Here is a 25,341-nt window from a genome sequence, read left to right as displayed (position 1 = left end):
GTTTAAGCTGGAAAACCAATACATTTTGCAGTGCAGGGTCCATCCAGGACTATGATTAAAATATTAACCAGTGGTTTGAGGCTATTCTAAAGAATTCTGAGGTAGCCCACCTTCTTTAGTATTCCATGTACTGGGTACAATATACCAGTTTCACTAGCAGCTAACTGGGGTTCCAGAGCATTGTGCTGCTACTACCACCACCATGCTTAACAGCTGGTACAGTGTTCTTCGGGTTGATTGCTTAATCTTTAAGAATCATTGTCAAGTGTGTGCATGCATATTTGACATGTGAGGCATACTTTTGCACAACATTTATTTCTATAAAAGGTGTATTGTAGCTGTTATACATTCTACATAATCACTTGAAAATCCACTGTGCATATTGGAGCTGTATTTGCAGTGACACTGGCATGATGGTGGTGTGTTAGTAGTGTCTGTTGTTCTGGTATATAGTGAATCAGACACAGCAGTGCTGCTGGAGTTTAAAAACTGCTGTTTAAAAACTCCAGCAGCATTGCTGTCTCTGATCCATTCACACCAGCACAACACATATTAACACACCACAACATACTGTAAGTGTTACTGCAGTATTGAGACCCACCACCTAACCAGTAGCTGCAGAAACGAGGTGGTCATAATGTTGTGTATGTAAAATAGTGTATGTAAACATTTGACTGCAACTGTACACTCACACAAACACATTAGACTAGGCCTAAATATAATATAATAATAACAGGACACTGACTAAGCACAGTCTTTCATTCAGCTGTAAATCCAATTCTGCATCATTACTGAAAATCCTTTTTTATCTATGTTTTACACCTCCTACGAGTCTAAAAAGCTGAAAAAGTAATAATGTATAAGCCTGTGTTGCTCATTTTAAGTCTTCTGAACCAATTTCCACATGTGCAGAATGAAATGGAAATTAACTACCACCTATTAATGCGCCACTCAAGTAGGCGAGTCTTGGGGGTGACTAATTATGAGCTTCCAACTGGGAAAACTCGTTCAAGTGTCACTCTGGGTTGTAATTAGAGTTGAGCCTTGATGTATTATGTCTGGTTTTCCTTCTACTACAAGCACAATTAAAAGTCTGACTTTTAGCTGACAGACCTTGTTATAAAATGATTTTAGTTGCTCTTAATTCACTGCTTCTCTGTGGAGAGCAATAACCCTCAAGACCAGAAAGTTCAATATGGCACCGCGTTCCAGTTTATTATTGTGTAAATTAAAGTTGAACCCATCCCCTGTCATTTCTCCTTTCTCTCATAGACTCGAGGATGGTACTACACTACATATAATTAGTAGAACTGAATTATTAAGCCATGTTAAAACCCAAGGCCAACTCCAAATAATTTGCACTGTCAACATGCAGGCCCTATCATTAGGAAAAAAACTGCAGGTTTGCAGGTTTTACAAGGGCTCTGAATGGCTCAGCAGACTAAGACAATGACACTATGGTTGCAGGTTTTAATCATAGGCCATCCTGCTTTGCCATCTTTTGCTGGAGCCTGAAAAATGACTGCCTCTTTGGGTGGGTAGATGGCTGGTTCTCACCTCATCACTCCTACTGCAATGCCAGCCCAGGCACCTGTTGGCTGGTGTATTGACACTGGGAATCAAGCACTGGGGATTTGACACTAGGGATCAGGCACTGAGGATCCGGCAAAGGAAACTGGCACTGAGGATCTGATTCTGAAGATCCGGGGCTAGGGATCAGGAGTTGGAAATAAGGCCCTGGGAATTGGGTGCTGAGTGTTGCCAGGACTGTGGATCAGGTGCCGGGGACCTAAGAGTTGAGTGCTGGGGGTCTGGTGCTGTAGATCATGTGGTGGGGATCCAGGAATAGGGATCTGGCTCTGAAGATCAGCTGCATTGCAGTAGTAAAAAAAAAGACGCAGTAACAAGAGGAGATTCTTGCCAGAATTCCAAAGATTTGATGGGTTCCAATAGGTCTGAAGTCAGGATTTTGAAAGAATGATAATCAAAAGCTTAATGTTGGTCTGCCTTCTCAATTCTACAAACACATTATATTTGTGTTTGGATTCATTGTGCATGGGGTTTGTGTATGCATGATGGCTTCCTTACGTATTCTGTTTAAGCGTTGGTTGGGCAGATTCTCGGAAATGAACACAACATGTACACTAGGTACAGTACACACAGATAAAAAGCTGTGCAGCACTCAGCAGCACCAATGTGATGGAACGTTTTAAAGAATGCTAATTGGAAGCCTTGTAATGTAAGCCTCCAGTACTGCATGTAGCATGTAGGCAAGTATTTGAACTCCTACATAAACATTGCAGCTGGTTGACTACCCAAATGCATGGCCAACTGCAAGTATATCTCTACCCAAACCTCCCCAAGAGTATTTGTCTCATCTGGCGCTGGAGATTCAATGCTTTTTTGAGTGAGTTGACTGCCTAGTGATGCTGCATTGGTGGCAGCAAAAAGAGATATGGAGAGTCCTAGTGAGCACAAGGGTTATTTGGTGAGAAAAATGGCTAAAAGTACAAAAAACTCTCAGAGAAACAAAAAAATGATTTGGCAACAGAATGGGATGATCTGACATAACTGTACAAGCGTAATGTCTCCATGGCCAGTGCCTAGTGTCGCAGTGATTTGTAGGCTTCATACTAAAAGAGTAAATAAGCCCACCATTTCTGGACTATAGAGCAGTAGAACCAGATAGAGCTTCATCCAATACTGTTGGTATAAGTTGGAGGTTGTGGTGGTCTAATAAACCGTCAATCAATGATAGCCTGTCAAAACACATTAACCACCTAATCACAGCTGTCTGAGTGAGAAGCCTCATAGCTGGCCATCTGCTGACTCGCGACATAGTCGCTATGCAAAGTGCCTGATTCACAAGCTGCTGAAAAGGTATAATATTCATCATTAGTGTCCTACAGCTCTAATACATACACTGATTGACCATAACATTAACAGAACCTGCCTAATGCCTAATGTTGAGTAGGCTCTAGTTCTGAACATTTGAGGCATGCTCAAGGCAGCACTGCAGAAATTGCAAAAAACTCACCCCCACATCAACGGAAACTTGTAATAATATGCAAATTCAAAGTAAATCTTGAAAAATCAATAACCAGTGTTTGCATGAAGGTTAAACAAATATGATGGTAAATTTCAAGAACATAATATATCCAGCATTTAACAGATGTCATGCTAGATTTTATTGGACCAAATGAGTCACCAGAGCCTGTACTGTTTACAGTATTAGGCTTAGGACTACTTTACACTCTGTAACTGCCCTAAAATCAAAATCTCAAATGTACTTACTGTATTACTGTACATGCAGATCCACTGTGTGAAATTCCATTCCTGAGTTTACTTCATTCAAACACAGCAGAGTTATGTGGTCTGCAACAGTGTGAATGAGGGTCAACATTTGCCTGTTGGCATAAAGAAAATATAGCAGATGCATTGATATTACTATTATTTATTTTGATCTGCTGCCATATCAATTATAATCTAATCATAATCAGATTTCTGATTACTCACTTGATTAGGTAAAACAGCATACCCAGATTTCTTAGATTGGATTAATGTCTAAAAATCTAAAAGGCCAAGTCTGATAAAAAGAGCTGGATTTTATCAGTTTGCTCATGAACATAAACATAAAACATAACAGATGTTCTTTCAGAAAAAGCTCATCTCCATCTTTACATCAATATAGAGGAAGCTGTATGAAGGGCATTGTTGTGTAATATTAGAAACCGTAAAAATAAAAATCATTATTTGCCAGTAAAGTGGGTCAATGTTAACAAAAATCTGCTGCGGGAAGTTACATTTTTACATCACATACTTCTGTGATAGTATTGGCTTGTTACACTGTAGAAATCGGATTAGTACCTGACTTATGTAAAGTCAGTGTTTTCTTAATACCTGATCACCCAAGTGCATGTAAATTTGTTGATCAGATTACTGACAAACTCTAATTTCTGCATTTTTTTTTTCACTGATGTCAAAACATAAAACCTAGATCCACCGTTTGTAAAATGAATAAATAAACATTTTCCTATTGTCTACACTAATTATAGTAGTTTATTTATGAGGTGTTTTCACACTGAGCCAGTTTTACACATAGCACTAAATCTTCACACCGGTGTGCTTTTTCTGACAGTGAGAATACAGGCACTTTTTTTAATACTGAGAACTCAGGGACTGTGAGTGTACACAGAGGCAGATGAAATGGATGTGCTGAGTAATAACAGTGAGCGTAATCATTTCTCTTTTAGCCAGTGTGACTCAAAGCCTCAGACATGAGTAACTGTGCCTTCTGCTGAAGAAGGTCAACAAAGAGCATGAGGAGGTCAAACAACTTTACAGTAGACCTGAAGCTCTCTGTGTGTGTGTGTGTGTGTGTGTGTGTGTGTGTGTGTGTGTGTGTGTGTGTGTGTGTGTGTGTGTGTGTGTGTGTGGAGCTACAGGCTTTAATATGTTCTTTTCTGAGGAGGTTGGTTGAGTTGAAAAGGCATCTTTCTTTGGTGAAGGTAAAATGTGTACATTCCTAGATATTGAATATGTGCCTGGAATATGTATGAAACAAAGTGTGATTTTAAATAATAGCAGTTAAAATTGAGTAATGGCCAAGATCAGCCATAGCAACATATGACTGCCTTCTAGATCTGTTACTAATTTTTAGACATGTATACAGTACTGGAGACCCAGACTTGTGTAAAAGTACAAGTGCTCTATCAAAAAAGTGACTTGAGTAGAAGTTGAAGAGTTCTTTAGGCTTCACACTTACGTGAAAGCACTAAAGTATTCAACATTTTTTGTACTTACTGTATTTTCTGCACTTTAAGGCACACTTAAAATCCTAATTTTCCCAAAATCGTCAGTGCGCCTTATAATCCAGTGTGCCTTATGTATGAATTCTACCAATCAGGTTGTAAGGAGCAGTAAAGCCACTCCGCTGAAGTAAAGCATTATACAGGAGTTTCAGTTTAGTTCTCCAGCACCAATGCTGGAGCAGTATTAGCATTAGCCGCTCACCGAGCTTAGCGTTAGCTCTTTCGCTCTTCAGAGGTGAGTATTATTGGCCTGTAGCCTGCTGCTGACCCCGGCTAGCACTGCTAGTGCATTATTATCATTAGCATTAACCGTTAACTGCGCTTAGTGCTACTTAGCTCTTTTGCTGTTCAGAGGGGGGTATATTGAACTGTAGTCTGCGTGTTTACTGTGTTAAAACTTCGTGGGACAAACCGCTAGCAAATATTGCCCTGGCTTACCAGAACTCTCAGGGTTCCTAATGGTAATGCTTCAGCCTTAGTGCTGGATAAATGTGGAATTCTATTGGTCCATTTACACAATTAAAAGTAAAAAATCGCCACTGTGTAGAGACAAGAGTTTTTGCCATCAGTGTCGCTTGCGTGGGAATAATGATTCCACTGGTTGAAGCCTGAATCTGCAGACTACATTTTCACCCTATTGATCCTTTTTTTCCTCCAACAGACGCATTTCCAACTCCTGCTTTGAACTGCTCATGTGAACTTGGTCACGGGAAGTGTGCAGAAGATGGTGAATGCAGGTCAGTAAAGTTTTATACAGACAACTGAATGCTAATGTAGGCTTTAAGCTTCGTATGCCGTTTTTGTACTGGTGATGATGGGCTTAAGTTTGTGTGAGTAATGAGGTGGCTTATAAGAGAGATATACTGTACACTTATAGCAAACTATTAAATATTCTGTAAATACTATAGCAAAAGTGTGGCGAAATATGAGAGCCTGTTGCCAGGTCAGAAGTGTTGCTACGGGCAAAGCATAGTTGTGGGACTTATGATGAGTACTCCAATGGCCAACTGAAACTGACTAAGGATATTTATTCAGTAATAATAAATCGAGTTAATTAGACTCTTGAAGATGATCTCAGCCATAATCTGCCATTACAATAGCAGTGGGGGGTGAAATAAAATATATAATATAAAAGAATTGGAGACACTATATGTACAATACAACAAGGACACAATAGACATACGTAAGATGGAAGACAATAGTGCAATATTGATGGTGGTTGAGATGGAATGACAGTGTAAATAGAACCTGTATAACAGTAGTGCAAATATGGTATATAGCTTAAGGTTGGTAAGGAGAATGAATGCATAAAGTTCATTAATTCCCCAAGAACTGCAAACTTTAAGAACTTTACGCACTCATTCTCCTTACCAGCCTTAAGCTATATACCACTACTTTTATACTGTTATAGTTTTTGTTATAGTTTGCACTACTGTTATAGCGACTGTGTGGTTAAACTTGTTTGACTAAATTATAAAATAATAAAATAAAATTATAAAATAAATAACTTCACACTGTGAGTGTTAAATTTTGATGTTCGCAGTATTAAAGTGTTACTTTTACACGGACAAAACTTGCTGTTCTTTTTAAGAATATTTTATTCAAACTACTCAAACAGCTAAATAAGCTGCTAACATGGCATCACCCGTGTGATATTTACCCTGTTCTAACACAGAGGCTCCAACAAACTGACTTATTAAATAACCTTTTCAAAATGAAGTGAGTGTATTAAAATTCAGGGGTGCTTGGATCAGAGTCAAGACCCCCAGTTTAAGGGGTGTTGGAAAAATGTCTGCAAAGAAAAACCACACGTCGACACTGTTTGGCAGATGTGACCCAGGATGGGGAGGACCTTTCTGTGCTGACTGTGTGCGGATGCCCGGCTGCGTTCACGGCTCCTGCCACCAGCCCTGGCAGTGCACCTGTGAGGACGGCTGGACAGGCCGCTTCTGCGACAAAGGTACTGGATTAACATCGTCCTGTGTATGGCAAAGCTGTATACTTAAAACTGTATACTTAAAGCTTCATGCAGTTTATTTCTTCACTTTTTTTTTTTTTACACATGCAGATGTTCATGTGTGTGAAAAAGAGGAGCCATGTCAGAATGGGGCCAACTGTACTCTAAATGAAGCTGGAGAGTACCACTGTCAGTGTCCAGAAGGCTTTCATGGGAGAAACTGCGAGTTAAAAGCTGGACCGTGCCATAAAACCAAGTGAGTGTTTATTTTAAGCAAAGTATCAATTATTTTCATTACCTGACTTTTATTTTTTCGTGAGAAACACAGAGGTTTAATCCATATTTAGAGACTACACCCTAAGTAGTGTACTATGCACATTATGAAATTAAGTAGAGCAGTACACTTTGTTTTTAATAGAGCAGTGTTTACATTTATTCATATGTAGAATCCGAAATCTAAATGCTATCTACAATTAGGCACTGTAGTTTTCAGTTACTAAAATCTTTATTTTCGTGTGGATGGTAGGACAAAATGCAGACAAAAACCTCAGTTTTTAGAAATGTCCAGATATGTGTTGGCGAAAACGTAGCAAAGTGTGGTAATTCAGCACTTTACCACAAAAAAATGTAAAGCACTTCACCACAAAAATGTTTACTCATCATCCAAAAATAGTTCTATCTATAAGTAATCAGCTGACAGGAATGGTACTTGGTGGGTATTCATTTCAGACAAGGAGCAAATCATAAAGCAGTTTTGTACGATGCCAGATGACCTAGTCCAGCGTAACATTAATGAGTTCCTGCAAGCAGTGGCCATACCTTTTCTGAACACACCCTCTGGTGCTGTATTACAATAAGACAATGCTCACCCACTTATTGCTGCCATCTTAAGAGACACAGATACTGTGCCATTGCAAGCCTCGTTGAAAATGTGTGGGTTCCTATTGGATGTGCTATCAACACTACCATAAAATCGGCAGGAACTGTGTAAGAACATTCAACAAATGCATTGCATTGAATGAATTATCACAACTTAATGCAGAGAAAACTGGTGTGTTTTGTTACACTTGCAGTATATACTACTTATGTATATGTAGCTCAATAAATATAATCAAGAGTTACCCATATTAATCTAAACTTTTATAATTTAATGTTCCTGGCAGGACTGGGTATCTTTTAAAATTTTCAATATCGATATTGATATCGATACATTACTTTGATACCCAAAGCGACCGAGCAAGAAATCTTTTAAAAGATTTCAGCACAGTGGCAGTGTGTCAAAAATTTTAATGATCTGCGTTTCTGTGCACTTGTGTGTGCGTCAAGGCGGCACCAAGTTTTTTTTTTTTACCATTTGAGGTGTTCATGCACAGTATCGAAAACAGGCATATATTTTTATTTTTATTTTAGACCTTTTGGTACTCGGTAGTAACGAGACATTTTGGTCGGTGCCTTTTTGGTATAGAATTTCTATACGCAGCCCTCATTCCTGGTAACTTTTATTTTCATTATGAATAACACTGCCATCTGACACTTTCTATTCCTATTTTCTACAGTGACGTTCTTCTGTTTTATTCATCGAATATGTATTGCATTTTATGGTATATGAATAGCCAGAGCATTTGCATGCTTTTTTTGTTTCTGCTGTACTGCTGCATCAAGCCAGCAATAGCAATACTCATGCTGACTGGCACAAGCAATGCAACAGCCTGGTCAATTTTGCAGCCTCTGGAGAGCAATCATGTAATTCAATGGGCTCATTACTGGCCCTGTAAGAGCTCGCTAATACTAACAGACTGCGGCCTGGCCCCTACTGTTCTTCCCAAGTGGACTGAAACTGACAGACTGAGTGGTTTCCAGGGAAACCAGTCACTGAAAGGATGAGGCACTGTGGAGGAAACTACTGGAGACACACATATCAAATTATAACAGAATCGGATTCACGAGAGTTTATCATGCTTAAATAACTACTGTAAAATAAAAAAGCTGCAGGTTTTTCATGTCTGTGGACAGTGATGTGCTTTAGGTAGAGAGAGCACAATTGGCCTTGCTCTGTCTGGGTGGGTAGTTGGTGCTCTCATTGTGATGCTAGCTGGCACAGGCTTATATATCAGAGCTGGGGATATGGTACTTTCCTTTGAAGAACAGAAGGGGAGGCAGACTTCACATGTATCAGAGCATTGCAAGTGACAGGGAAGTTCTAGTGAGTGTGTGGTTTACCTGGTTTAACCCATCAGAGCCCAGTACCTTTTCTGAATATTGATACCAAATTCAAAAGTCAATCAAATAAATTTAGTGAGCAGCTCTTTCGTGTTTTTTTTTATATTGTGGGCACATGACTACAAATTTATTAAAAACCTGATGTAACAAATTACACAAGAACCATTTCATTACTGATATTTTAACATCAGACTTTAGATTTCATGTCATATTAAGTTATATGGAATGTAAAACATTTAATTAAAGTATTTCAATTGTTCAAATGGATGGAACAGATCTGCAATATCATACACTTTTAAAATGAATTAGTTTTGTCTGCAGCACTAACACATCACCTACATTCTGGAAATACAATCAGATGAACCAACACACATTCACACACTGTCCTGTGATGCTCTCAGGAGGTTCAGCATATGTCACTTAGGGACTAGTGAGTTAAAATGACATACTATTCACAAGAAGTTACCATGCTGAAATTTCTACCTTAAAATAAACACTCTCCTATGTTTTTTTTGTACAAGTATAAGGGAATTACATTTAGGACATTTAAGACTTTTTAATATTACATAGAGAAAGAATCAAGCCAACTTTTGTAATATTATTAAACATGGTAAAGGAAAAATCATACAACACCAATATTAAGTTTATAGACTTATAAACTAGAAAACTTTGAAATGCAATATATTGTATTTACGATCTGTGCCTTTTTAAGACCTTTGTAAGATGTATTTATGTTTTAAGGATCTGCAGATACCTTGCTACCTGATATTTAATTATCTTTTTTTTCTACTATTGTGTCTCAGGTCCCCCTGTAAGAATGGCGGTCTGTGTGAGGATTTTGGTGGTTACGCACCAGAACTGTCCTGCCGATGCCTGGTTGGTTACACAGGGCCTCGCTGCGAGACCAACATGGATGACTGCCTGATGCGTCCCTGTGCCAACGGTGCCACCTGTCTGGATGGTGTGAATCGCTTTTCCTGCCTGTGCCCGGCTGGTTTCACTGGCCGGTTCTGCACTGTCAACCTGGATGACTGCGCCAGCCAGCCCTGCCTCAACGGAGGCCGGTGTATCGATCGTGTCACCTCCTTCTACTGCCAGTGCCCCCCTGGGTTTACTGGCCAAACTTGCGAAGTTCCACTAAGGGTAAAGGTGCCCTATACACAAGCCCCACACAGGAACTCTGGCTGGGGGGGAGGTGGTGGAGGTGGGGGGCTGGGTGGGGTTACCCAGAACAAGCCTGACATGTCCACTTCAGGAAATCGCTCGCAGGGGATTACCAGCAATGGTGGCGAAAGCCGATTGTTGAAGATCTCTGTGAAGGAGGAGGTGACACATAACGCTGCGGCAGGACTATCTGATGTGCAGCTCATAATTGTGCTGGTACTAGGGGGAATGACTCTGGCTGTAGTGGCACTTACAGCTGGGCTGGTGCTACAGGGACACTGGCAGGCCTTCTGCGCCTGCAGGCGGTGTAGAACGCCTGCCTCCCAACAACAACACTCATTCCAGCAATGCCACACGCAGCAGCGGCACCTAGCTTCCACCCAGCAGGACTGCAAGATCAGCTTCCTCCACTCCCCGGCTCCACCTCCTGAGCTGGAGAAGAAGAGACTAAACACTGAGGTCATATGAAATCACTCCCCACTTTTATGTGAGTTCCAGGACACAAGAATTCTTGATTTGAAGACTTCTTACTGTAAATGAAGACCAAAGGCCACAATCAAGATCAGGAAAACGAACTGTAGAGGAACTAATCCCAATTACATACAAGTATATATGTAAAAAGTTTATGGGATATAGTACAGGAACTATAGGAGCTTCTGTCTCTGACCAAAATGACCTGCCACGATCACTCGAAATGATGAACGATGTGAAGAAGCAGATTTGGGAATACAGGTTTACCCGGGACGATCAGGAACACTCCTAGACTGATCACAAAAAAGAAGCACTCCACAGAAAAGCAGGAATAGCACTTGAGTGACCATCACTGACTAATAATAGTCGGAATGAGGGGGTCATATAGCACTGACAAAGCATTACGAGGAAAATGCGTGTAACAGGACTCCAAGAACTTTGTCAGTACGTGGTGCGAACTGAAATGGACCTAAGACTGGAATTCTAGAAGTTCTACACAAAAAACTTGTTCTACTGAATCAGCAAGACAATGTAACATCCACATTGTTAAAGTGGCTCATCTAATCTTTTGACAGTTTTATTTGCCACAATGGAATAATGACATGAACTACAGGAAACAGAGTCTTTATATCCTTCTAAATTATATAATATGCTCATTTGGAGACAACTGCCATATAAACAATAATGTAATTTGTGATGTTTTATATTTGTGCAAATGTGATTTTTGTATAAATGTTGTAATATTTTCATGGTCACTGTTAATGTGGTAATTTGTTAACAAGTACTAAACTCTTAAGATAAAACGGCACAGAAAGGCTTGTGAAAATGTTCACTGATGCAGTGATGAACAGTATTTAAATCTAACTTATTTCTGTAATTTATTGGTGTAATGTGCACTTGAACTGTGCATTGTGTATTTTTGATACAGAATTGAGTGTATTAAAACTATAAACAGAGGAATGAGCTCTCTTGTAAAACACTGGAAGAAAAATATCTGAGAAATATATGGGAGAAATATGTCTAAAAAGTTCAAGAATATGAGGTAATTTGTGCTTTTTCAAAACTTAAAACACAGGTGTTTTATACTTAAGCTTTCTATTACTGTAAGTAAGAGATATTGATTGATATTTCTGATATTAATATGGATTAAAACATCAAATCACCCAATATGCTCGAGCAAAGTGACAATGAAGAAGATCATCTTTAACTTGTTTTTTCAACATTTTAATTGCAAATAAAAAAATGAGGATTTATTGTAGACTGTATCCCACAAAAGTATTCAGACACCCCTTCTAACAGGTAAATTCATACTATAATGTTTGCCCACTGCTGACAAAGGTGTTCGCACTTGTCATTTATATAATCCCCAAAGAAAAGCACTGCCATTAGTATGGGTTGATTTGGAACAGCCAATCAGCACTGTTCTGTTTACTTCAGAGCTGTGAATAATGTCACTACATTCTAGATAAAACACAATCATATAGTTTTACACTATATATCACTGTCCCAATTAGAGCTGCCCAATATATCCTTTCAGCATGGTAATTACACAAACATGTGCACAAGTGCAATAGTCACGTGGCCGACAAATTACATTTTTTTTTTATCTTTTTTGCTGCTTGCTACAAAGAAAAATCACAATGTCATTATTTTTCAATATCCTGCAGCCCCAGTCTCAGGTTAGCTTCATTCATCATTAGTTGATAATGCATTATACAATATTTTTCACATATAAACAGCATAAAAACACATCCACAGATAAAGATTAGGCAGTACTGTAAGTACGACTGATTTTAGAGACACAAACAGATCCAAGTGCTCACGTGTTGCAGCAGCCATCTTGGATTTTGAATTTGAAATAGGAAAGCAGTGTAAATGTAAATTTAAAACTAATAAAAACTATGAAGAACTATACATTTTTATCAGTTTTTATCAATAAATAAAGACTTAATGAAATGATGAACAGACAAATTATTTGTAAAAAGTGTTATTTTTGACCAGTTATCAAAACAACACCTGCCTCACCATGCAGCCTCCTTATGCCCATTAGGAACAGTGCTGTGTGCCTCTAAAGCACACACTCTCTATCTCATTAAAAAAATAGGATTTATGGAATAATTTTAGGTGTACTAACTATCATGGATAACAACCAAAGATATGTGGAATAAAATTCTACAGAAAAAACAGCTAACCTAAGGAGCCATATGTCTCTCCACCAAGACATTCAGAAACAGGTAAGATAAAAGTTCAGTTCAAACTTATTTCAGGCTGTGGACAAAACTTACTAGTTTAGCTAATAATTTTATATTAATTAGCATTGTGTTGTTTAATGTCTAAACAAAGTATGTGCACTCCATGATCATTAGCTAAGGCATTTAGGTTGTATTGGCCACAAACGCCTTTTGAGCTTTGAGACACAATTCATACAGCCTTCACTGCATTTACACAATATTAGTTAATGAAACTAAGAGGGTAATGCACGTTTAAAGCCTGTTAAGCCTTTTTTTACGAGTAACAGAATAGCTAGCACACAGGAGAACTCAAAACTAAACTTTAATTTTTTTCCTCTAACCCTCAACGTTTATAAACAGAATTCACCCTTGTCTGTTAATTTTGCGATTTTTTAAAAGCTAGAGGGTTTGTTGTGTTGGATATTTGCTAAGTATAGAAAATCATCAGTGCACAATATAATCCGGTGCGGCTTATGTATATAATTTATCAGTGAGGATGTAAGGAGCAGTAAAGACACTCCGCTGAAGTGCAACCTTATAAAGTAGTTTCAGTTTTTGCACTGAAGTGTTACAAAGTATTAGCATTAGCCGCTAACCACGCTAGCTCTTAGGCCGTTCAGAAGTGAGTATATCGGACTGTATTCAGTGTAGCGCTGTCGGGCGGCATTTACTAGTGCTAAGCGCTGCTAACTGCAGCTAGCGCTGCTGCTAACCGCGCTAAAATATTGAAATCCAAGTACTCTAAGTAAAAGAAAGTGCTTTACTCATCCAAATAAACAGTTTTCAAGAAATAAATCTGTGTAGATTAACATCCAGTGCTCGTTTGACTTTGATAAATTAGAAGGGAACCATGGTGAAACCCCTGTTCCTTAATAGTGTTGATTAAAATGCATCTTATAACCAGGTGCACCTTAAGTCATTGGCGTAGGAACCGGGGGTGATGGGTGGGACATGTCCCACCCAATATTGGAAACAGGTGGATTTGTCCCCCCCAAAAATTATATTGTTTCGCTCAGATCAGCTGTACTATTAATGAGGAGACAGACCGGACCAATCACGGAGCCGGTTCAGGTATTAAGTCCCGCCTCTCAGCACAAACAGCCAATCAGCTTGCTGGTTTTGCGGACCGCGGTGTGCTAGTGGGGGAAGCCCCGCCCCCTCGCTGTGAGATTTAGCAGCGGGATCGGGCTGCAGCAGCTTCAGCTGATTAAGATCTGGATATACGGGGATCTTTCTAAAAGAAAGGTAACGATAGGCTAACCACATAAACTGTGATGATGTTTCTGATAGCTGGTTAAAATACAAGACTCTAAATCAGCACACAGTTTAAACCCACTGTGATTAATAAACTGTAGCTGTGTTAGTAGCTTAACTTTGGAATTAGATAGATTGGAAGTCAACGTTAAAGAAAAAATAAACTATATACGTAATGTTCAACTTGCCCTGTACCTGATCAGCTAATTACTGTTTCATTTTTAAACTGTCTTTATTAATTTAGGATTACAGGATTTACTGTGAGCAATAATGAACAAAAATGCATTTAGTTAACTAGTTATCTAGAAGCCAGATGTAGTGGATAGTCAGAATTTTAAAGCAGTTTCTTAACCCTGATCACTGCCCCAAAATTGTGTTTTCCACCTGATCCAGCTGATCAGCTAATAAACTGTCATTTACTGAGTTTACTGAGTTTAATCATGTATATCCAGCAGTGTATTAGACACATCATACCACCACTTACTTTATTAAATGTCTTTAAAGCAGAGGAAGCTCTAGAATATGTAGAACAGTGTTAATATTCATGTCCTGACGTTTATAATTAAAATCTTTATGAAACGTAAAGTTACATTCTTTTACATAAAAGGACACCAATCTTTAGAAGAGCTCTTAATAGAAAAATAAAAGCGTAGGATTTTTTTAAAGAGTGGAGAAAATGTAAATATACAACAGAATTGACATGCCAATACATGATTATAATAATAGTAATAATAATAATAATAATAATAATAATAATAATAATAATAATAACCAAATCTGTTATATTATTTTAAATATTAGGTGATAACTGATCATTTTTGTCATATGTATATGTATATGCATATTTTTTTCTTACAACAGTAAATGTAATGTGAAGTAACATGTTTAGGTTGTAAAATCACCTTGTTAACTAATAAAAAACAAAATACAGAAAAAAAATATTATTTGTGATTAAAAGTAATTTCCACAAATGTTGTTCTAAGAAACTATAGGGTGGGCTTGGGTTCATATTGGCAAATGTGTCCCCCCCAATATCAAACCTGCTCCTACGCCCTTGCCAGAAAATTAACGTTCATTGATAGTGTTCCTTATAGTCTGTAAAATACAGTAAATATTTATAGTTCATTTGAAAGTTCAGTATCAATATACCGTATTCAGTATTCAGTATACCGAGTACAAAACCTCCAGAACACATGGCAGATATAACTGAACAGACGGGCGAACTCCATATTAAAACCCCAGTAACACCCCTATTAATAATTCCATGTCACACGACACACTGCATGAACTGGTGTCAACAAACCTTTGAATGTTAAGTTGGCTGTTTTTTTTTCACCATCATTTTAAAATATATCATAATCAGAAACTATTTACTTAAATCCAGAGGTGTTAAATAACAGAGTACAAATGCTTTGTTATCTTACTTCAGTAGGAATTTTTGTTATCTATGCTTTACTGGAGTAACTTCTTACTTCTACTCCTTACATTTTCACTAAAATTATCTGAACTTTCTACTTGTTTACATTCCGGCTTACCACCTTCCAAAAAACCCTATCCAGATAAAATCCCATTAGGATATAAGTAAATTGTATTGTGGTTGGTGAGAAGTATAAACATATACCATTCCAACACCCTATTGATTTGTATGTGATCCACCACACCTGCGCACATATGCAGCTGAAACAGGGAGCCTTGTGCATCCCAAATTTATCAACATTAATATTTTAATATAACATTATAGTCATTATGCATCACTATAGGATCCTGTGGCACAACTTAAGCTTTTTTTCCTTAATGGGATTTTCCCCCCTTACATTACTTTTACTTTTATACTTTGAGTAGTTTTGAAAGCAGTACTTTTTAGTTGAGTAAAAAACTTGAGTTGATACTTTTAACTTCTACAGAACTAATTTAAAACCCTAGTATCTATACTTCTACCTGATTATTGAATGATCCAGTAATAGGACAAAAGATCCACAATACATAAAACATAACCTCCCACGATGAGGAAGCCATAGGCGCAAATAGCAAGAAAAACTACATAAGAGCTGGAGATATAAACTTTGGGATGAATCCAGACTCATAGGGGGAATTTCTTCTTAAATTATTTATAAATTAGTAATTATTGGACACATTTCACTGCACCACTACAAGCCTGTTCTTCTGCTCATGATGTGTCCTTATATAATCACAATATACTGTAATATATTTGTATATTATTACTCACAAAATCAATGTGTCACGCTTCCTGGGTACATGTATGTTGAGCTACAAAACTGTTTTATTTTTTAACAGTTTAATAATTCTTTAATAGTTCTTTAAATGCTCAATAAATGCTACATGTCACAGCTCAACACTCAAACAGTAAGAAAATACTGTAAATACTAATAATAAATGAAATACAATCTGCGTTGTTGTTTCAGGTTATTATATATTCAATGTACTACAAATTACCTATAAAATGCACTGCAAGACAAATGCTAAAACTGAAAACCAGCACCATGGTACATCAGTACAGACGACATATTGCTCAGCAGTATTGTAGATTACAGTCAATTATCAGAAAGCCAACTGCCACCAGGTTTTCTCAACAAGTCTTGTCAGGAGTCAGTGTATATTCCATATAATATCCATATATTCCAGCAGTGGTCTGTGATGCACCAGCCATTCATCAAATTTGCAGCAGGCATGCTTACAAAAGTTTTACAAAGCTAAGCTCTTACCAAATGCAGCACATCTACCATTCCCGTTTATGAGGTCTCTCTTCCTACTAAGGACCCCTCGATTCCATCTTGCCCCAAATTGTGCCTAATCTTCTCTCGCTTGGAACGAACGGGGGCCTGGTGCCACCCTGACACTGTATATCCCGAACAGGATGTGCACTTCAAGCCCAGGAATAAACTGAAACTGGAGTCCACATTAGTTGCTGATAGAACTGCCAGTATCACTCACTCACAGAGCATGACAGTGTTACAGTGTGCAGTACACACCCCCTCCCTGCCATGACACCATGACACCATGATTTCAAGATATTCCCTTTATAGAACCCTGTAATGTGATGGGTTGAGAGGCGTTCTGTGAGTGCCATTATCAGCCGGTAATGCACTGTAACTGAAGCCACGTACAGGTAACCTACCAACAATGCAGCACTTACAAGCCAAACAGTGCAGCTACAAACAAAGCAGCAATAGAACTATTTTAACATTTAAACATATATCTTCTTTAACTCAAATCTTTTAATAAACAGTAACTGTGAACTGTGGTATAGTCGCAATAATACACTTGAGGTTCGTGCTATAAGGTGTAACATTGGCACTGCTGTCCTGCAGTCGTAGACTTAAATACAACATAGAACAAAAGTTCTGTTTCTATTAAACATTACCTCAACCTTACCTACAACAATTCCCGAGTTCACTTCACCCCGAGACCGAGATTAGAAAGATTACAAAAAAAGGTTGAGACCAAGGCTGCTTGCTTATAGCCTCAAGACCAAGACTGGACCTGAGTACTACCACACTACTGAGGGAAAAAAAAAAAAACAGAAAAAAAAAAACCTATACAAACTAACTGTACAAAATAAACTTTTTGAGGAATTCTGATACATTAACCCAGAATACAGATACATCTAACATATGTTTTTTCAAATAATTTAAATCTATCAAAAAGCAGCTGTTTATTGAGCAGAACACATTTTCAACAGAAGTTTAAATATTTAGGCACATTAGGCTTAGAAGCTAGTCAACCCTAATTTAAATATTTTTAGGTAACTTTTTATTGCAGTCTGTATTTAGCAGTTTTCATTCATGAAACAACTTAACCTAACAGCAAGAACAGTGTACAGTGTGACCATGTGCATCAAAATGTAAGGGGTTCAGTATGAACTCAAGTACCGTTACACCCCTAGACTCAATCTAGTTTTTTTCCCAGCTTCACTGGATCACCTTGACCGTTTCACGATTTGGCTGAAGGACTCGAACATTAGCAAGTATGAGCAAGTGTTAGGACTGCAGGAACTGAATAAAATCTTCCATATCTAGAAATAAACTCTGGACAACTATCACGACCCATTTAATCACAATCAGGCCTGAGCTCATTTATATGACTACAGTTGGAAATGTTAAAATTCTAGCAGAAAGTGTCAGAGACAACCCATGGAGAATAGGTCAAACAGTCAGCTCTGCACATGCATGCCAACAGTCCTTTAAAAAACAACCACAACCACAGTAGCAGTGTGGTTTTAAAGCAGAGAAAAGAAGCAGGCTAAAACATTTAGGGTCAGTTTCCCAGAGGGATTAGACCTAATCGTGGACTATTTGTTATTTTCATTGGAAAATCTCCATTCCAAATGCTGTGTAGTCCAAGACTAGGTTTAATCCCTGTCTGGGAAACTGACCCTTAAGTGTCTTGTGTAAAAATCTACTTTTTTGCCCCCAGTCCTGAATAATAAGCAATACAATAAATCAAATATTTTCTTATTTTATAGAAACAGCATTGAATTCCCTGTTATGTTGCTGAAAGGAACAGAAGTAATGTTTCCAGGTCAAATCTACCAAAGTGTGTATGTAACAGATAATAATATACATATCAATTTTGTACTTTTACTAATTTACCTATTTATTTATTTCAGTACACAAATTACATCCCACAATATATCAAAGGATGCTTAAAATTTATTTTTCATTTTTATCTACAGAAAAAAGTTAAATAGGTTAATTTGACCCACAACATAAGGTTTTATTTTATTTTTACAATCATCTAATCAACTGTATTAATTACTTGCTTAAATAATATTTTAAAATCAAAGAAACACTTTTATTGAGTGTATTTATATTTTTATTTTAAAAAATACAAATTTTAATTCAATTAACCACCTAAACAATCTGAATGTTATTGCCATTGGTATTCTATAGCAAGCATAACATTTTGGTAAGACATGACACAACAAAACACTTACAATTATACGCATTTTCTTATCCTAACAAAGTTCTATTACACCTACATTTTTAAAGACATGAACAAATCAAAAAGTGACTACTTGTGAACTACTGTGTGTCAGAGTAATCTAAGAAGAACAGAGTGGAAAGGTTGAGTGCTTGTTAAACTGTGTCTTTAGATTTGGATAATGGATAACAGCAAGTTTAGCTTTTGGTGAGTTTACCAAAGTACTTCTCCAGGATCCCGTCGACTTCCTCCTCTGTATAATCCTGTACCTGAAAGAGAGAACTGTCCAATCCCCCATCAGCTCCTCGTATCATGGCAGACAGCACTAAAAACAACAGAGTCATATTAAGTGACTGAGGACACTATTTATAGACATATCAAAGGAACGGTTAATCTTCACCTACAGCTCTGTAAGTGTAGAGAGACTATAGAAGTAACAGCACTACCTCTGCCAGATGAAGGTCGGAACAGGCAGAGGATCCTCTTCTTCATGGCCACAGCCCGACCTAGTTCATAACCCACTCCCAGAGACGGCTGAGTCACTTCAGCAACTATGACTGAAAAAAATAAAAAATAAAGAAGATGAATGGTGGTAACACTTTGTAATGCTAAGAACCTTGTTAACTTGTACTTACGATTGATTGTTAATTAACGAGTGTTTTCCAAACCCTTACGCAACTACGTGAATTAGCTCGCAAATTAATGAGTAAACCAAACCAATCATTATTGTGGAAGTACTTCTTTAAGTGGATTCTGATTGCAGTTCCGCATCTTAAACAAACAGAGACTGCCAATTCTGAGAGCGAATATGGCATGATCATAGTTGTTATTATTTCCGTGGTTGATATTACATTATATTATACTATAATATAATATTATATTATTTACTAATGATATCACTGTATCATCTGTAGCTTGTAGTTGGACACTAATAGGACACTTTGGAATTAGCCAGTCAAACCCACACATTAATCATTACAATTCAGATGGAGAGCAAACAGCTGGTCTGAAGTACATGCTCAGGTCGAGGCAGTGAAAAAAGGCCAGGCGGTTTGCTTTTGCTGTTTTTGAAGCTATAGCTGCACAGCTGCACCAGGAGATGTGTGGATACGAAAAAAGAAGCATGTACGTATGCATGAAAGTAAAAAGACACATGAATTACGTCACATGTCAATGGACTGGATATGTATCCAATTTAAGACCACATATGAAAGTGGCTCAAATCTGATTTGAAAAAAACTGGATTTGGCACAATCACACAGCCATGAAAAAAGCAGATCTGAGCCACATTAAGTACAAAATCAGATTTGAGTCACTTTAGCCTGGTAATGTGAACATAGCCTATGTCAAACATCAGCTAAAGAGCTACAAAGAGCCAGCACTGGGCTGTCAAGCAGTGAAACAAGTGTTTTGAGGAGAGAGAGCTCCATTAACTACAGCTAAATGCTAAAAAATTAATACATAATAAAAAAAACAAATAAGTGTTTCTAAAATAAACAGAAAACCCATGTTCAGTCATCAGAATTCAGCCTTCAGACAAATTATACGATTATTTTCAGTAAATACCTAATAAATTGTTTTATAAAGTTTTAGTCTTACAGAAGTGTGAGGAAGATATAAGCTCATTTATTATGTAATAGACACTATGTATCAATGAACATCATGATCTCCTATTAAAAATCTCACCATCAGCTGAAGTCAGCCACTCCATATCCCGATTGTGGATGGCCTTGTCTCCGTCCAGCACAGCATCCTCACCTAAATCAAGAGGACAAATTTAGTTCCTGTTGAAACATTTTGATCTAACTCAACAGTGTGTTTAATATTTTATTTATTAATGAAGAATCAGCTTTTGTATTTCTACATCAGGTTTAACTTACACACAAAGGTCAGACACGACCCACGACTCGTGTGTGAAAATCTGATGTAGAAATTCAAAAGCTGATTCTTCATACAGTAATAAAGAAAAAGAAAAAAATACGATTTGTGCCAAATAGGGGTGGGCAATATTATATCGTATACAATATATCGTGACACAGAAATATCATGATATTAAAAATCCATATCGTGATAATACATAATAGTCTTAAAGCTTCACAGTAAATAATGGACTACTGTATTTATTGCATAATTGTTTTAATTTGCAATTTATATGCATGAAAATATTCTGCAATATTTTTGCTGCATTTTTATTATTTTATGCTATATTATTTATTTTGCCACATTATAATTATACTGTTATACTCTTATAATATATTCCTAAAATTAATGAATTATTTTTCTGTTATCCTATATCGCCAAGTATATCGTTATCGCAAAAATACCCTGAAATATTGTGATATTATTTTAGAGCCATATCGCCCACCCCTAGTGCCAAAGATACCCTCAGTCATGCATGAATTCACATAGAAAATTAATATGGGTCATTTTTCACCCATGTGTGCGTTAGAGGGGTTGTTTGGGGGGAATGTTGCTCATCAAATGGTTAAGTAGTCAACAGAGAAATATAGGATGTGACATAAATTTTGGTAACAGTTTGAATTTTTATATAATCATTTTCAGGAGGTTATAATCGCTGGGGTTAAGTTGACCCTAAGGTTTAAAGATAAGAGGGGGTGTTAAATCCTCCTCACTGTGGGGGAGTGAACAGATCTCCTGGGCTCGAGCTGCAGGAGGTGTAGATGATGATGTGGGTGCGGATAGTGAATAACGTTACCTTTCTCAGAGAGATCAGCGTGGCCCACGTGCTCGGTGAGAACTTTCCCATAAGTCTGTAATTTCTTCACTATTCTCTGATAAATCTTCACATCCTCCCGCCCCCCGCGGATACTGCCACAGAAATATATATTCATATCGCCTAAAGAGACACCGAGAAACTTTCTTTATAAACACAAATCAATCTTTACACTCCTGCTCTATCAGAGAGCCTCTGCGGAGGAGAACTCCCACTGAACAGTCTCTCCTGAGCCTCTCTGACCCCCACCAGGGGGCGCTCTACAGCGAGTACAAATGAACAGACGTGCTGGAGAAAAGTCAGGTCAGAGAACTACAGCAGATCTCACAGTGTGGCTCTTCCTCTGATATTGTAGCATTAAACTGCATGGACATGAACAGCTAAAATCACTGCTATGGAGAACAGTTAGGTTACACCAAGTACTGTGTATTATTTATATTAGAGAAAATTATATTTTATCCAAACGACTTAATTTTCATTTTGAAACTTACCTGGCCTTACAAATAATTTAATGGTAACATTTTAATATGAATACATCCTCTGGAACAAAAATAAGAAACCACTGAAAAGTGATGAGTTTCTTTGATTTTACCAAATTGAAAACCTCTGGAATATAATCAAGAGGAAGATGGATGATCACAAGCCATCAAACCAAGAATTTTTGCACCAGGAGTGGCATAAAGTTATCCAAAATCAGTGTGTAAGACTGGCGAAGGAGAACATGCCAAGATGCATGAAAACTGTGATTAAAAAACAGGGTTATTTCACCAAATATAAAACAAGCTTTTTTGTTTGCAGTTTTTAAAACAAAAACTACAGAGAATTTAGAGAGAAAAAGGTAAGGATATAAAATACAAAAATAATTTTTGTGCTTTACAGTAATAAAATGACAAATGACACAATATTACTATTACAATATTACTATAATGTGCAGTATTCAGTTTAAGAGAAAGTTATATGTTTATATGTATGTTTATATTTTTTTGTAGAACGAACAGAAAACAGCGTCACGGGCATACCTGTCAAGTTTTAGATTTAAAAATAAGGGATATTTTCCTCTGTACGCTTAAAGCCGTCCCCCCAGCCCAACGAAGGTTCAGTATCCCTTACATTTTAAGACAGGTTTACAATAAATCTAAAATAACCACATGTGAACCACTTACACACTACAATTAGATTATCAGAATCTGAAATGTTGTGCACATTCCTACATATGTCATTCTTTTAATACAGCCAAATTAAAAACCCTTTTCTATATATTTTTTTTTAAATTAAGATTTCATGTCTTTTTTGTAATAAATGCACTCTTTTATATGATATATTTTTTATTTATTTAATGGATTTAAAATTGAACAAAGGGTGCACAAATTCTGTGGCTTCCCCACACTGACCCTCCTTTGCAAGCTGATTGGCTGTTTCTCCTGAAAGGCGGGACTTTCTCCTTGAATCGGCTCCACGATTGGTTAAGAGACACAGAGCGGTCAGTGCCCTGTCTCCTCAATAATATATATATTTTTTATTTTAATAGAATACGGGAAATTTACGGGAAAATACTTATACGGGAGGACGGCGGGAAAGAGGAGTAAAATACGGTAGTTTCCCGGCCAAAACGGGAGACTTGACAGGTATGGTCACGGGTGTGTGAGGTGAGGTGGGTTTCTAGCCAATAGGGATTAAGCCCTGTCGTCATCAAGCCGTCTCTTGACTCGCACAGCTGCCTAAAACCTGAAGAAAGATGGAAATATGTAGGTTAGTTTTACCGAATGTTTTAGCAAAAATATTTCATTATAATTTTTACAGCTGAGGTAATATACAGGACAAAGGGTTAGTTACTACTTTTAATTTAAGTTGTATCCGTTTAGCTCTATTCACCCCCGATTATTTAGGTCTCGCTAGCGGGCTCCCTCTAGCGGTTATGGTCAGTATCTGATATAACGGGGAGCTGTGCAGTGGACAGTCTCTCTATATAAACCGGCTCCGGCGTTCTATCGAGTTGTGCTACCCATCAATATATGCTACTTAGCGGCTCTGCGCATGCGCAAAACTAATTTTTAAAAAATTGTTTTCATGTGTTTTTTTTTTTTTTTTTCAAGAGGTGGGTAACCAACGTCCAAAAGTAAAACTCAAACCCAAGGTTCCTGAGATATATTTTTACTTTCTGGACCTGGGTTATCCACTGTTGTTTTCCTGATATTTTTTTTCCTGATAGTTTTTCCCCCGGGTGCATTGTAAAATCACAATCATTGTTTGCATGAGTGTTACAACCGTGTAAGAAGAAAAAAATAATCACCTATAGTGCCTTAACTTTAGCCTGATACCGCGATTTAGGCTATTCAAATATCATACCGACACTAGGGCAGCACTGTTTGACAGGGTAGCAGAACTTGGCAGAACACCGGGTCTGACCTGAGGTTCAGGCTGTGTGTCTGAGCGCGAGCGCGCCCCCACGTGGCTCAACACCCTACAACACTGTGACCACTGTAACAACAGCGCTGTTGAGTCCCGGCCTCTCCCGGAGTGTCCTTTAGTAAATAAATTCTAACTCTCTGTTTTACTGTCTGTGTGTGTGTGATGCGGATTTTTCACTGTTTATTTAGTGTGAATTTTAAATTGGCGCGAGATACATTTGCCCACGTGACAATTCAGGTCGCTTCACGTATTTCCGCTTCCGCGAGGAAGCAAAATATTAACAAAGCTGTTTTATAGCGAGCCTGTCCACTTTCAGATTATTAAACTTTTTTATCAGTAACTGACATTGACCGCTAGAGGGAACTCTCGAGCGAGACCTTAACGAACGGGGTGAACGAAGCTAAACGGCTAAAAACTCATATTATATAATGCATTCAACTACTTGTCCAGGATATTCATTTAATTCTGGAAAGCAGAATGAAGTGTTTTGCTAAAATGCAAAGAAAACCTACCTGTTTATTTACATTTCTCAACAGGATACGAGTTTTGTACAACAGAGATGCTTGCATTACTTCTACACAGTGAGCTATATGGTTGGTGAGCTGTTACTGAAGTTACCAGGGTTGTGCAAAATTTAGCATTTTAGAACTTAATTCAATTCAATAAATTGATTAATTTAAATTAAATCTACAATGCAGGATGTTGAACTGAATTGGAATTTGAATAACAGAAAGTGGAATTAAATTTGATGCAATTTAGAAAAAAATATTTTTATCACATATCAGTCAAAATGTGATACTTTTACCATTCATTTTCTTCCTAATAGAAGTACAGACACTAACATTAAGCATACCTTCCATTAATGATATATAATTACCAATGTCTTCATCTAATGAAACACTGTTTTGGTAAATGCAGTTATCATTTCAAGCTATGTATTCTGGGAAATTAAGTGCTGTCCTATCACTGTCCACAATTTGAAAGTTACAAGTTTAATGATATGTTTTTTGGAATAAGTTTTTAAGTGTTGATTTAATATAATGTAATTTAATAATATGTAATGTTGCTATAAAACCTTATTGTTAAACACATCTAAATTATGTATTATGAATGTTTTATTATTTCATGGAATTCTAATTCTACGTTCTA

The 25,341-nt window shown here is 37.4% G+C and overlaps 2 protein-coding genes across 4 annotated transcripts in view; one reads left to right on the top strand and one right to left on the bottom strand.

Annotated features, from left to right (window-relative positions):
* dlk2 (delta-like 2 homolog (Drosophila)) overlaps positions 1-12,521 on the top strand; it is a 39,165-nt gene extending 26,644 nt beyond the window's left edge. For all 3 annotated transcript variants that reach the window (XM_015605347.3, XM_015605346.3, XM_015605348.3), the window contains exons 3-6: positions 5,473-5,548; positions 6,641-6,771; positions 6,880-7,024; positions 9,792-12,521. In XM_015605347.3, coding sequence (XP_015460833.3) covers positions 5,473-5,548; positions 6,641-6,771; positions 6,880-7,024; positions 9,792-10,620 — 1,181 coding nt within the window. In that variant the 3' untranslated portion in view covers positions 10,621-12,521. The remainder of the gene's footprint in view (positions 1-5,472; positions 5,549-6,640; positions 6,772-6,879; positions 7,025-9,791) is intronic.
* A 6,407-nt stretch (positions 12,522-18,928) lies between these two features.
* dnph1 (2'-deoxynucleoside 5'-phosphate N-hydrolase 1) lies at positions 18,929-22,022 on the bottom strand. The gene is made up of 4 exons (XM_007247379.3): positions 21,766-22,022; positions 20,736-20,807; positions 19,496-19,606; positions 18,929-19,374 (listed from the first exon to the last, which is right to left on the bottom strand). The coding sequence occupies exons 1-4, from the start codon at positions 21,899-21,901 to the stop codon at positions 19,247-19,249; spliced, it is 447 nt and encodes a 148-aa protein (XP_007247441.1). The 5' UTR covers positions 21,902-22,022; the 3' UTR covers positions 18,929-19,246.
* Between the last annotated feature and the right edge of the window lie 3,319 nt (positions 22,023-25,341).

This window comes from Astyanax mexicanus, chromosome 7 (assembly GCF_023375975.1).
Source record: "Astyanax mexicanus isolate ESR-SI-001 chromosome 7, AstMex3_surface, whole genome shotgun sequence".
Lineage (NCBI taxonomy): Eukaryota > Metazoa > Chordata > Actinopteri > Characiformes > Acestrorhamphidae > Astyanax > Astyanax mexicanus.
This window is presented reverse-complemented; position numbering and strand designations above follow the sequence as displayed.

Excerpts from the sequence above, each read along its gene's own strand:
- dnph1 (XM_007247379.3), bottom strand. The coding sequence starts at position 21,901 with ATGAATATATATTTCTGTGGCAGTATCCGCGGGGGGCGGGAGGATGTG. Across the intron at positions 20,808-21,765 it reads CGCTGATCTCTCTGAGAAAG|GTGAGGATGCTGTGCTGGAC; the intron begins GTAACGTTATTC and ends CTCTTGATTTAG. Across the intron at positions 19,375-19,495 it reads CCGACCTTCATCTGGCAGAG|TGCTGTCTGCCATGATACGA; the intron begins GTAGTGCTGTTA and ends TGTTGTTTTTAG.